This window comes from Brachyhypopomus gauderio, chromosome 21, assembly GCF_052324685.1.
Source record: "Brachyhypopomus gauderio isolate BG-103 chromosome 21, BGAUD_0.2, whole genome shotgun sequence".
In the NCBI taxonomy this organism is placed as follows: Eukaryota; Metazoa; Chordata; class Actinopteri; order Gymnotiformes; family Hypopomidae; genus Brachyhypopomus; species Brachyhypopomus gauderio.
In genome coordinates this window covers 10,235,137-10,247,571 of record NC_135231.1, presented here as the reverse complement: position 1 = coordinate 10,247,571, position 12,435 = coordinate 10,235,137, and the positions used below count along the sequence as shown (strand labels likewise).

General features: G+C 49.4%; 1 protein-coding gene across 3 annotated transcripts in view; it reads right to left on the bottom strand.

Moving 5' to 3' along the window:
• Positions 1-427: 427 nt before the first annotated feature.
• Positions 428-12,435, bottom strand: part of magi3a (membrane associated guanylate kinase, WW and PDZ domain containing 3a) — a 95,684-nt gene continuing 83,676 nt past the window's right edge. For 2 of the 3 annotated variants that reach the window (XM_076984021.1, XM_076984020.1), the window contains exons 11-21: positions 10,972-11,003; positions 9,966-10,164; positions 9,735-9,829; positions 9,038-9,230; positions 8,239-8,433; positions 7,145-7,330; positions 6,901-6,997; positions 5,886-5,991; positions 5,568-5,705; positions 5,193-5,331; positions 428-3,414 (exon numbers count right to left, since the gene is read on the bottom strand). In XM_076984021.1, coding sequence (XP_076840136.1) covers positions 2,501-3,414; positions 5,193-5,331; positions 5,568-5,705; positions 5,886-5,991; positions 6,901-6,997; positions 7,145-7,330; positions 8,239-8,433; positions 9,038-9,230; positions 9,735-9,829; positions 9,966-10,164; positions 10,972-11,003 — 2,294 coding nt within the window. In that variant the 3' untranslated portion in view covers positions 428-2,500. Of the gene's footprint in view, positions 3,415-3,441; positions 4,299-5,192; positions 5,332-5,567; positions 5,706-5,885; positions 5,992-6,900; positions 6,998-7,144; positions 7,331-8,238; positions 8,434-9,037; positions 9,231-9,734; positions 9,830-9,965; positions 10,165-10,971; positions 11,004-12,435 lie in introns of those variants that run through there. The other variant, XM_076984022.1, reaches the window with a different exon arrangement.

The following is a 12,435-nucleotide window of genomic DNA, read 5'->3' as shown; positions in this document are numbered from 1 at the left end:
GCTTATTTGTAGTTTTTCGTCTCGACGCCCGAAATGCGCATGCGTGCGGCCAATCGCTTTCTGGGGGTTGTAGTTCTCGCGGCTGACGTGTTTCTGGGGATGCGTGCGCGACTGCACGCGCCTTGTCCAGAAGCTGACGTAATTGTGTAACTATATAGTCTGGGCGGTTCTTTCTGCGGAAAAGGCTCAGTGTGTACAATAAACCACACTGCACGTGAGAACATATCTAGGCGAGCACCTAAGCGCAAGAAAATATAGCGCGAGTTACTAAGTATTTTTTATTAAGGACAAAATTGTGAAAATGTGTGTGATCATCATAAATAAATAAATTAATTAATAAATTCAGAAGCACCATAGCAACCAGACCTAATAAAAACCAGAATGCAATAAAATTATTTTAGGTAAAACTTTATTCATCAGTGCATGAACAGAATGTCATGACCATATTAATTTCTTTCACCACTTCATATATATATATATTTTAATATATATTTATATACTCATCTTTTAATTATTTAAAAAAATAATGGAGTGATTTACAGATTTGTTTAATGAAGTATTTATACAGATGCTGTACATTTTATAAACATTTACAACTACTGTGATGTAGAGAGTGAAAAGCTATTTTTCTGTAAGATAAAGCAAAGCAAGGCCACGGTTTCATGTACATGAGATTCAAGACGCACAGAACCACAGGAACTGAACAAACTCAGTAAGGTCATGTCAGTAGTCCATAAAGGTCTCGCATATTTAATCAAGAGTCATTTTCAAATATTCGGAAATTTGCATTATTTTTATAGCAACTGATCAACTAATTGTAACATGAATTACACAGTTATGTTTCACAAAACACTAAATCAGTTGGACAAATATCAAAGCTGCCACTTATTCTACTTCTTTCTTTTGAAAAGAAAAAAAAGTGCATAATATTATGCACATAATGAGAATCACAATGACTCGGACTCAAAAAGCTGCAGACTACTGTTTACATTTTGATATGTTTGTGATAACATCAACCATATTTTAGAGGGCATTTTACACACACACACACACACACGCACACACACACGCACACACACACGCACACACACACGCACACGCACACGCACACGCACACGCACACACACGGGAATGTAGTCTGGGCCACATTTCACAGTCCACATAGACGGACACTCAAATGAGCTACATTTGATGTGCTACATGGGTTTAAATTAAACCATTTTCTTACATTACATTTGAGCTTTTAAACAAGCATAGACCTTGTGTAAAGATTAATTGTTCTTGTTTTAGATACAGCTATTCAACAAGATCAAGTTAGTATTGCATTACAAAAAAACAGAGTCATTAGTGTTAGAAAGACTTCTTTCCAAGTTAGAAAGAATCAGGACAAAATATATCAGTTAGATTGTATGAAAAAATATGATTTCCTCCCAAATACAATTTTATCTTAATGATATGACAAAGCGTTGAGTCCAAGTGTTGACACACAAATCATGCTATATGATCCACAAAATCTAATTGTAAAAGCTACAGCAATATGAAACAAGTAATCCCTTAGACGTGGTACACAGCGTGAGCAATCAGGGCACAGAACAAGTTCTTCAGAGTCCGAGCTCAACCACAATGTTCATATAGGATTGCAAATGTTGATATATCTCTTTACATTTGAATAAATTACACAGGCTTCTTCATAAACACGCATAGTAAACAATATACTAAAGCACAAGTGTCTGGTCAATTAAAGGTGGAACTGTATCAAACTTTGGAAAAAGATCTAAATACTTTGCAAAGCTGGTAACTAACGCTCAGGCTAAATACTGTGTGTGTGCACGCCCTGGTTACCTGTTTGGACTAGCTCTCAATGGACGGCTCAATCAGGCCATGCTAACTGAACGAAGCTAGTGATGCCAACATTAACTTCCATTATTGGCTAACCATATTAGCAACTGGTTAAACTGGCCTTCAAATGATTAAACAGACTGCACAGAGTTCACGTGGCCCGGACATGCAGCAACTCAACATGGGTGAAACAAGGTACTGAATACACATTTCTGAATAATCGTACTGATTATTCAGTACGGGTCTGAAACAATCTTACTGAAACAAGAACAAAATCAACAGCAATGACAGAAAAGAAAAAAAACATTCCTTCACACTTCCGGAAAGCTGAAAGCATCTAAATTTCACACCTTGCAGGGTTTCACAGGAGCACTGGGTTTGGTGACGAGCCTTTCAAGCAGAAAGTTGATTGGCACATTACAGGACTGCGATGTCTTACCGAGGACATATGCACCTGCCCTTGATGAGGACACTGTCCTTCAGGACACCAAATACCACAAACGTCCTGTCTCAATGTCTGTGGACATACACCATGCTGTAAACGTCATGTGAATTAAGCATCATATACACAGTGATTCAGCGCGATCGTCGTTTGACCACATTCTGCCTCGGTGTCCCGCCTTCGGTGTCCCGCCTCACCGGCCTCCTCTGCCTCGCTGACTCAGACCCCTTCCACCTGAGACTGGATCTTAGCAGAACTGGGCACCTTCCACGGACCAGGGGTTATGGGGGTCTTCTTGGAGTTCCCGTTCCTGGTCTCTGGGGGGACGCTGCCGAACCCCCTCGTCCCCATCTCCTTGTCCTCGTCCACCACCCATTTGGTCCCGCCCTCCTTCCCCTCCCACTCCGAGCCTTCTCCGTCTCTCTCTCGCCGAGTCTTGGGTTTCAGCGAGCCGGCCTGCGTCTCCGTCTCCGTCGGCGCGTGAGACCAGGGGGCCGGCGCCTCTCTCTGCGCCCGACGAACCGCCTCGTTCTTGGTCTCCCCGGTCTCTCTGTCCTGTCGGAGGTCGACGTCTTCGTCCCTGTGCTTTCTCTCTCTCGTCGCTCCAGCTCTGCGCCCTTCAACCTGCCAGTGATGTTCCTCGTGTGCCCTGGCCGGCTGCCTGGCCCCCGTCTCCTGCCCCTTCCCGGAGCCCTTCCTGGGGCTCGCCGAGCGGCTCTCCCTCTCCCGCTGCCCCTGGGGGTTTTTCTCCGCGTGCACGTCCAGGCTCTGCATGCTGGAGTGCGTGTTCTTGCCCTTTGGACTCACAGGGGTCTTCTTCTCCTTCTTGGGGCTGCGGGAGCGCTCCCTCACCTCCTGGCGCTGGGCGTCCCCCCTCCAGGGGCTGGAGGGGTCGTCCCCGGAGTCGCTTTTCCGCGGCTGGAGTCGAGGGTCTCGAGGCTGGGCGTGTTGCCCGCGGGAGGGGGCGGAGACGGGGGAGGGGAGGTCCTCGGGGGCCGGGGTCCAGGCGGGAGGGTGGGGACCCTCGAAGGAAGAGAAGGAGGCGGAAGGCAGAGGTGCTGGTGTCGATGGCTCATCGGGTGCAGCGGGTCTGGAAAAGTGTGCGGACGGGCCTGTCGCCTTCTCCTTGATGTCTGAAACACATGTGGAGTGTTCAAATGTACTAGAGCACACATACGAGGTCTTTCTTGAATAAACAATCGTATTTACACATTTTCCTTAGATTTCCTAAGATTTCCTTAAATCTTAGTCCAATTTATGGACTTTCTTAACCAAATTATGAATTAAATGGTTCTTGGTGAATATCCTACTAGGTTTTTGGCCCTAAGTTTAGTGCAGGAGAGCATCTTAGCCCAACACTGACAAGTCTATTTCCACTCAGGACTGATAAGACTTCAGCTAGAGGTAACAGAACAAAAAATAAAAATAAATAAATAAATAAAAAGAGTCAGAGTGAGACAGGGACCGAACACGGTGGCACAGAACCAGGCTTGCGTTTCTGAGAGATTACAGAATCCATTCTGTTTTACTCACGGTGCAAGCAGGTCTGCACCCCAGAAGACAAAAGGCAAATAAAAAAAAAGATTAGAAAGAAATCACCTCTGCCTTACAGCAGTCGAAGTAACGCACTGGTGAAATGTCGTTTAGTCACAGCAACTCAATGTAATAGGCTGGCTGTTGTTATATCCATGGATGAATTATCAAGCAATTTCAATAATTAGTCAAGCGACTGTACACCGTGCAAGATACAGTCTCTGTTTATGGGAAGCATGCTGGTGAGCTGTGTGAAGGTATTACACATCAGTGTCTATCGCTCTGTTGAGAGGCGGATCTCTGCTTGTGATGAAGGGAGAGGAGATATCAAAGAGCAGCTATGAGAACCAGGAGAGATGTGCTGAGAAGAGAGAGAGAGAAAGAGAGAGAGAGGTTTACCAAGACTATTAGGGACAGACCAAGAGAAGTCTTTAGTGATGCTCTGGTTTCATTTGGAAGCACAGGGTGGAGGAGGAGTTCAGGCCTACAGAGGAGAAACACGGAGAGAGAGAGAGAGAGAGAGAGAGAGAGAGAGAGAGGGAGGGAGGGAGGGAACACCAGAGGCAAGAGTGAGACAGATAAAGACAGAAAGCAAGAGTGACAGACTGAGAAAGGCGAGCGCAGGAACACGGGAAGACCCACAACGCCGTCGTCCATACGCACAACACTGGAAGACCGAAGTGCCTGCAGGTGTGGGATGAGGGAACGCTTGTAGTGTATACACACGCACGCACGCACGCACGCACGCACGCACGCACGCCCCAAAATCCACTGGCATAGTTTGTCAGGCAGTGGTTCTGTATCATCGGGCCTTGTTGTGATAATGCACCTTTTAAGGGCATAAATATTAAGCTGGATGCCAGCAGCCCTGTGAGAACACAAACTCACAATTCAGAAATAAATTAATGTTTGTTTTGCTATCAATTTCTTTTTCAATTATGAGAGACTTCCTACGAAATTTGGACTTTAATAAGATTACCTATGTGTGAATGTATTAACACCCTTTTGTGAAGGTTAATAGCACAAGGATGGGTATCTGGTGCATTCAAGTTGTGAATAGGTACTGGTATACCAAAGGGAATTCACTGTAGTCAGATACACAATTTTGTCTTGGTCACCCATATAATTATAATCTGTTCATGTGGGCAGTAATTGTGACTCTGTGATGCTCTATGTCCTGATGGTTACTCTCTGTGATGCTCTATGTCCTGATGGTTACACTCTGTGATGCTCTATGTCCTGATGGTTACACTCTGTGATGCTCTATGTCCTGATGGATACTCTCTGTGATGCTCTATGTCCTGATGGATACTCTCTGTGATGCTCTATGTCCTGATGGTTACTCTCTGTGATGCTCTATGTCCTGATGGTTACTCACTGTGGTCAGGTATCTGCCCTTGTCCAGGTCTCAGCAGAAGCAGCACTTTGGTGCCCCCAGCCTGGATCAGCTCAATGGCGCGTGTGTGTGTGATGCCCTGGGTGGGCTCACCGTTGATCTCCACGATCTGGTCGCCCACCTGGAGGAACAAAGGAGCCGTCAGTCTCTTGTGTCACACCACACTGTATGGCATCGTGCCAGTCTGCTGTCAGGATGGTGTAGAAGTTGCCGGCCTACCCGAAACCACCCCCACATTCCCCAACATAACCCCGCCCACTCACACACACCCCACCCACCCCCACATTCCCCAACACACCTCCACCTTCCCCAACATAACCCCGCCCACTCCGACACAGCCCACCCGCCCCCACTCACGTGTATCCTGCCGTCCCGGAGCGCGGGACCGTCCTCGGCCAGGCGCAGGATGAACAGGCCCATGTTGTACTCCTTTCCCCCTCGAAGGCTGAAGCCGAAACCACGAGAGCCCCGTTCCAGCTCCACGAGGAAGCAGCCCTTCATACGCACGTACCACACAACACCGTCACGTTACAATGTACCAACCCTGCTGACATTTTACAACTGAGAGTCCCAATCTAGTCCTGATGTCAAAGTTGGAGTAGTTTGAATTCAGGGATGAAGAGTTTTGGGCATTCGAGTAGTAGAAACTCCACAGTATGGCCATCGGAGTCTCACCTGCTTTGGGCCTGAGGTGATCATCGTAGCCATCTCATTCTTGGGGAGGGACTTGTACTCGACCCAGGCCACGCCTTCTTTCCGCTCCTCCGCCTCCAGACCGTTCCTATAAAAATCGCCATAGAAACGATCACCATAGAAACCGGGGTCCATCACCCACGAGGCACTACCAAAACTTTCCTGCTGCTCTGAGTGACATGGAGTTATCTGGCCTGTCTCTGAGGACACGAGTGCAGACATCAGCTGCACGCAGCCGCACGTAGCCGCACGCAGCCGCACACCACATATCCATAGACTCTACATTCTCTATAATGGGATAGACTAGGATCTCTATAACGGGATGCCAGTGACTCCACACAGTGGAATGTGGTGTGGCCATGTGTCTCCAAACAGAAGGTCCCCCATCTCAGGATGAGAATCCAGCTGAATCATGGCAGGCTTGAGAGAGATGAAGACACGCCCACTTCAAGAAGAAGTATGTAGAGAGCAAGGAAGAGAGAACTGCGTTCTGACTCAATGTCCAGTCTAACTGCTCAACGACCTGAGGCAGGCCCGAGTCTTCATCAGACAGAACCATCCAAGACGAGGTGATAGGGGTGCAGTCCATCTGAGCTCCATCAGGTGGCAGCAGTGAGCTCCTGGCACTCCAACCTGGCACGTGTGACTCTAGACTGGCGCCACCTCCACTGTAGGCCATGTAATAAGAAGGTACGGTAATCTGGCCATGTAATAAGAAGGTACGGTAATCTGGCCATGTAATAAGAAGGTACGGTAATCTGGGCATGTAATAAGAAGGTACGGTAATCTGGCCATGTAATAAGTAGGTACGGTAATCTGGGCACCCCGAAGGAGACGCCACATCTCGCCAGACTAGTAATCTGCATGTGCGGTTATTAGATTTAAACCCAGCATTTTGGAGTAGAGACAAAGAGCCTACAGTTGTGGAGCATGGGGTGGGCGGGGAGAGAGGCGGGCGCTGTGTGATTGACAGGCCGGTTGGCCATTGGCCTGGTACCTGTCATCCTTGCTGGTGCCCTGCTGGCCAGTGGCTTTGTGCTGCATGGCTGGACTCTGCTTGGCTGAGCTGGTAGCCGACGGAGGCCCACTGTGTTCTGAAGAACAAACAGGGTGGTCAGTGGAGATACACACACACACACACACACACACACACAGGAATGATGAACACCACAAGTCCACCAGCATTATGGCGGGTGGTATTGGGAGGTTGTAGAGACGTTTCCCAGAGTGCGAGGGCTCACCCTCTTCAGGCAGGACGGTGAGGGTGACGCTGGTTCCCGCCTGCTTGATCAGCTGCACGATGTCGTTGTGGGAGAGCTCCACGATGGACTGGCCGTTCACAGCAGAGATACGATCTCCAACCTTCAGGTCCCCACAGCGGTCCGTAGGACTGCCGTCTATGATGCGCCCGATCTTGTGAGGAATTACTGAGAAAACAGAGGATGACACACACATCTGAATGTTGAACAATATGAGAGATGGAGGGAATACAGGCGTAGATGGAGAGAGAGATGGAGGGAATACGGGCGTAGATGGAGAGAGATGGAGGGAATACGGGCGTAGATGGAGAGAGATGAAGGGAATACGGGCGTAGATGGAGAGAGATGAAGGGAATACGGGCGTAATCACAGAGAACTTCAACTCGGTTCTCCTCACAGGCTGACCGTCACTAGACTATAACACAAACACTGTTCTATTTGAAGATGTGTGTCTTTAACCGAAGAAACATGGTTTAAAATACAGGAAGAAGAGAAGTAGAGAAAGAAGAAGTCATAGTGGGAACAGTAAAAATAATAACTTACATTATTTGTGCTATTTAATGTTGAATTTTTGAAATCATTTTGTTGCATAATTCTACACACAGTTGTCTACACTGCAGGTTTAGTCAGTGTGCTAATGATAATCACATTAATGCCCAGATGGGATCCTCTTCCCTGCTGTCTTCATTAGTGTAATTTTTGGCTGCTGAGTCAGACCACCGGTTTGCCCGCGGAAGCAGCGGAAAGATGTGGGCTGGCTGGGTCTCCCTGAGGCACTCCTTAATTCACAACTACAGCTACTGTATTACGTTACGCTCACTGAAGGCTGCTGTTACATGTGTAATAAGACACTTAACAAGGTCATTTGACAGCTAGAAGTGTGTGTGTGTGTGTGTGTGTGTGTGTGTGTGTGTGTGTGTGTGTGTGTGTGTGTGTGTGTGTGTGTGTGTGTGTGAGAAACAGACAAGAAGGTGAAGGAGTAAGATGGAAAACACCACCAGAGAAGAGACAGGGAGAAGGTGAGAGGGTTCGAGGCAGGAGATCCAGGCTGAGGAAGATGAAGGTGTCTTCCTCACCTCCAGGGGGCGGCTTGTTCTTCGAGGTGAGGATGACGAAGCCGAAGCCTTCGTTTTCCTTGCGCTGCAGGGTGATGTCGTAGGGCTCGGGCCGGGGGGGTGCGGGAGCCTCGGCGGTGGGGGGCCTGTGGGCCCCGTTGATCTGGGTGGGGTTGTTGTAGCATTGACCAGCGTCTTCCTCTCGTCCATCAGAACCTTCAGAACAAACAGATCATCTGTGTTAAGAGCGCCGGAGGTCATGGGCTCAGGGTTTCTCATGCATGAAACATGTTAGCACGTTCTGGAACAGGAAACCATCTGTATGGAGATGGGAGAATGCCGGCCACCACACAGACGCATCATTCATGAAGCCTACAGCACTCGGTGCATCTGGGAAGACAACATTATGTTTCTACAACAAGTTCACTGTTACGCACTAAACTAGAATCAACAATACTAATGTAACCTGAGACATGAAGCTGTTTGTGCTCAGCTCAGTAAAGAGGTTTTCCTAAAGAAACAACAACACAAGGTCCTCATCTTCTGCGTCTGTGGGATCCAAGCTGGGCTTTGTTGACACAGTACGGGTTGTTACAGAATCCGCAGAGCTGCAGAATCTGATCCGTCGTTTCATAGTTAATCAGTTGTGTTCTGGTCCACGGCAGGAAGGGTTCTCACGGGTCTCTTTACGGACATCAGCGTTAAGACCATCTCGGCTGTCAGAGACGGCGCTCACAACGACCCCACCTGCTGGTGGCCTGCCAGCACTGCACCACGAGTATCTAGCGCTGGGTTTTATGTTCAGGTTGCACACACTCACCGGTGTAGGCCAGCTTCCGGCGCACGGTCAGCAGGACCTGGCCGTTGCGGGCGGCGTTGGTCATGAGCTCCAGCACCTGCTTGTGCGACTTCCCTTTGACGGGGACGCCGTCGATGCACAAGAGCTCGTCTCCCGCCCGGAGACGGCCGTCCTTCTCCGCCGCCCCCAGAGGAACGATGGCGCCGATGTAGACCTGACGGAAGAGGTGGAGAGAGGGAGAGAGGGAGAAAGAGAGAGAGGGAGAGAGAGAGAGACAGAGGTAGAGCGTGATAACAAGAGGTAGAGAGAGAGAGAGACCAAGAGGTAGAGAGAGGGAGAAAGAGGGAGAGAGACAAAGGATAGTGCGAGAGTAGGAGACCGAGAGTTAGAGAGAGATGGAGAGAGAGAGAGAAAGAGAGAGAGAGATGGAGAGAGAGAGAGAAAGAGAGAGAGAGATGGAGAGAGAGAGAGAGACAGAGATGGAGAGGGAGAGAAAGAGAGGAGGAAAGGTGCCACATTTCAAATTAACATTTTGCCCGTAGGTCAGCAGAACAGCAGACATTTTATGTTTCCACTTTCCATGACATTAATGAAGCTACACCTGATCGGATCGAGCTTTAAATACACCAACATTTGCTGCAAGCACTCAGAGATTAGCAGCAGTAATTACATGGCGTGACTATACGAACGGGGAGTTTGGAATGGTGAGGGAACTCACTGGTTGATCGGGTCCTTCTCCACCCAGAACTCGGAAACCAAACCCAGACTCCTGGTTCCTCTTAATGAACACATCCAGGTCCTTGGTGTTAGCAGCTGTGGGTTTGAGCAGACAGCAGAGTGGGTGAGAGACCGTCAGACAGTTTTGGTGCACTACTTTGAGCTAATACTTTGTGCGTGAGACCGTGTGTGTGTGTGTGTGTGTGTGTGTGTGTGTGTGTGTGAGACTCACGCTTGTTCTCCAGCATGGCCTTTGACTTGAGGTAGAGCTCGGACGGGTCCAGCTTGGGCGAGGTGGAACGTACCAAGTTGGGGGGAAAGGGGAGTGACTGTGGAATTGGTTCGGCCGGATTAAGGCTTTCAGTGCTCACCACGCTCACTGCATTAGCAGCCGCTTCAGGCTTCTGGGTGATTGGCACGGCCGTGGCACACTAGCACACACACACACACACACACACACACACACACACACACACACACACACACACACACACACACACACACACACACACACACACACACACACACACACACACACACACGTCACATTCCAGTAGCCAACCAAAGGCCAGTCTCAGCAGTTCTACAAGTACACCGTCACTGAAATTATCTTCCTGCATTCCTCGTTAACGGAAATCCACCCGCAGCCTCAGTCACCTCAGAATAATGAAGCCATGATCAGAGCCCCCCAACCGCCCCCACAGGCCTGAGAGGAGATGACCTTCGAGGAACCGCCCCCCACAGGCCTGAGAGGAGGTGACCTTCGAGGAACCGCCCCCCAAAAGGCCTGAGAGGAGGTGACCTTCGAGGAACCGCCCCCCAAAAGGCCTGAGAGGAGGTGACCTTTGAGGAACCGCCCCCCAAAGGCCTGAGAGGAGGTGACCTTCGAGGAACCGCCCCCCAAAGGCCTGAGAGGAGGTGACCTTCGAGGAACCGCCCCCCAAAATGCCTGAGAGGAGGTGACCTTCGAGGAACCGCCCCCCAAAAAGCCTGAGAGGAGGTGACCTTCGAGGAACCGCCCCCCAAAGACCTGGCCTGGCAAATAACGCCACAGGAGTGTGGTGATGGAACCCCGCACTGAGGGCGATTCACAGTTTATCACCCGTCTCCACGACAGATACTGTCAGATCCATCTAATAACAGCAAAAGAAATATACACACCCTGCAGGATGTGTTAGCGTGTGTTTATTCCCAACAGTCCTATAATTACATAACTTAAAGCAATTAATTGAACTTACCGGTTTCAGAGACTTTATCGGAGATGTCTGACCTGCGGGGGGTTGGACAGAGACAGGGGGAGACAGGGAGAGACAAGGGGAGACAGGGGGACAAGCATGAGCGGACATGGCACACAGGAACAGACACGAGAGCAGGAGAGAGGCATTCTGATCCTGTGTGATGGGCTAACGGGCACAGGAAGCGTTCTTGTGTTATTCCAGCTAAACAGTACAGTAATAAAAAATTCCACTAGGGGGCAGCGTACTCCACGATGACGGTGCAGTTTATTTGACACTATTAAAAGTGACAGTGAAGGAGAAATCACAGTTTACACAGCACTAGATTGACTGGCCTGTGGGGACTCTGGGGTTTGTGTGTGTGTTTGCGTGTGTGTGTGAGAGAATAAAAGGAAGTAAAGGAGCCTGAGATCTGAGTGAGATTTGCAGAGCTGAATGATTGTGTATGTACATTTTTGGTTGGGTAGAAACTGAATCGGTTGTTCTGGTTGTTCACATCCAACACTGCCAAAGTGTCCCAGTAACAACCACTCACACGTCAAACCACAGGACCGAAACGCACCCATATGTAATCCCAACGAGACAGCCGTCTCGGAGGGGGATGTAATCACAGGACCAGCACTGCACAGTCTTGCTATGGAAGCATATCAAAATCAAAAAAAGAAGCTATGCCACACACTGGTTACTTTCTCAACACACACTCATACACAAAGCAAAGCCCTTCAATAAAATGGCTTCTAAGCGAGAATCCATTCAGATTTGAAGTAGAAATATACTTAAGTGGCTCTTGACTGAAAGATAAAAGCAGTTTTAGGTTCAAAGTGGCTGAGCTACAGTGTCTTTCTGCCATTACTCACTGCATATGCGGACCAGAGGCTGAGCAAACCTCTGAGCCCCAAGTGGCAGGCGCAAATGCCCCATCATCATGGAGGCGGGGTCAGGGAGGCGGGGTCAAGGAGGCAGGGTCAAGAGGCCAAGGTTTAGGAGGCAGCCCCACTCCCATATCTTAAGCCGTTCCCGCTGGACTGGGCGGAGCTGCAACCGGGGGCGTGGCCTCCAGGGGGCGTGGTGTCTAACCAGCGTCCCTCTCTCCAAAGCTCCGAGATCCAATAACAGTCCAGCTCTGGTGCGCTGATGTTACAACTGGCCATTTCAAACATAACATCAGCGCCGTTCTGACTGTAATTACAGACACGGACGGACTCGAGCGTTTCCCAACTATTTTGTCACGACTATTGCGGATCTTGTAATTGCACTATTGCCGTGGCAACCGGCCGTAATGGGGCCCAGTGGGCCGGACCAGTGGTCTTGCGCAGTGTTGGGTTGTGCAGGTATCGTGTGGCTGCAGAGAGCCGCACGTCCGCCGTGACTCTTCGGCACCAGAGCGGCTCACGCGCGCTAATAGGGGGCCGGTGTTCTCGCTCCACGCTTTCACACGTCTTATACACGCACGCCACACATATGTCC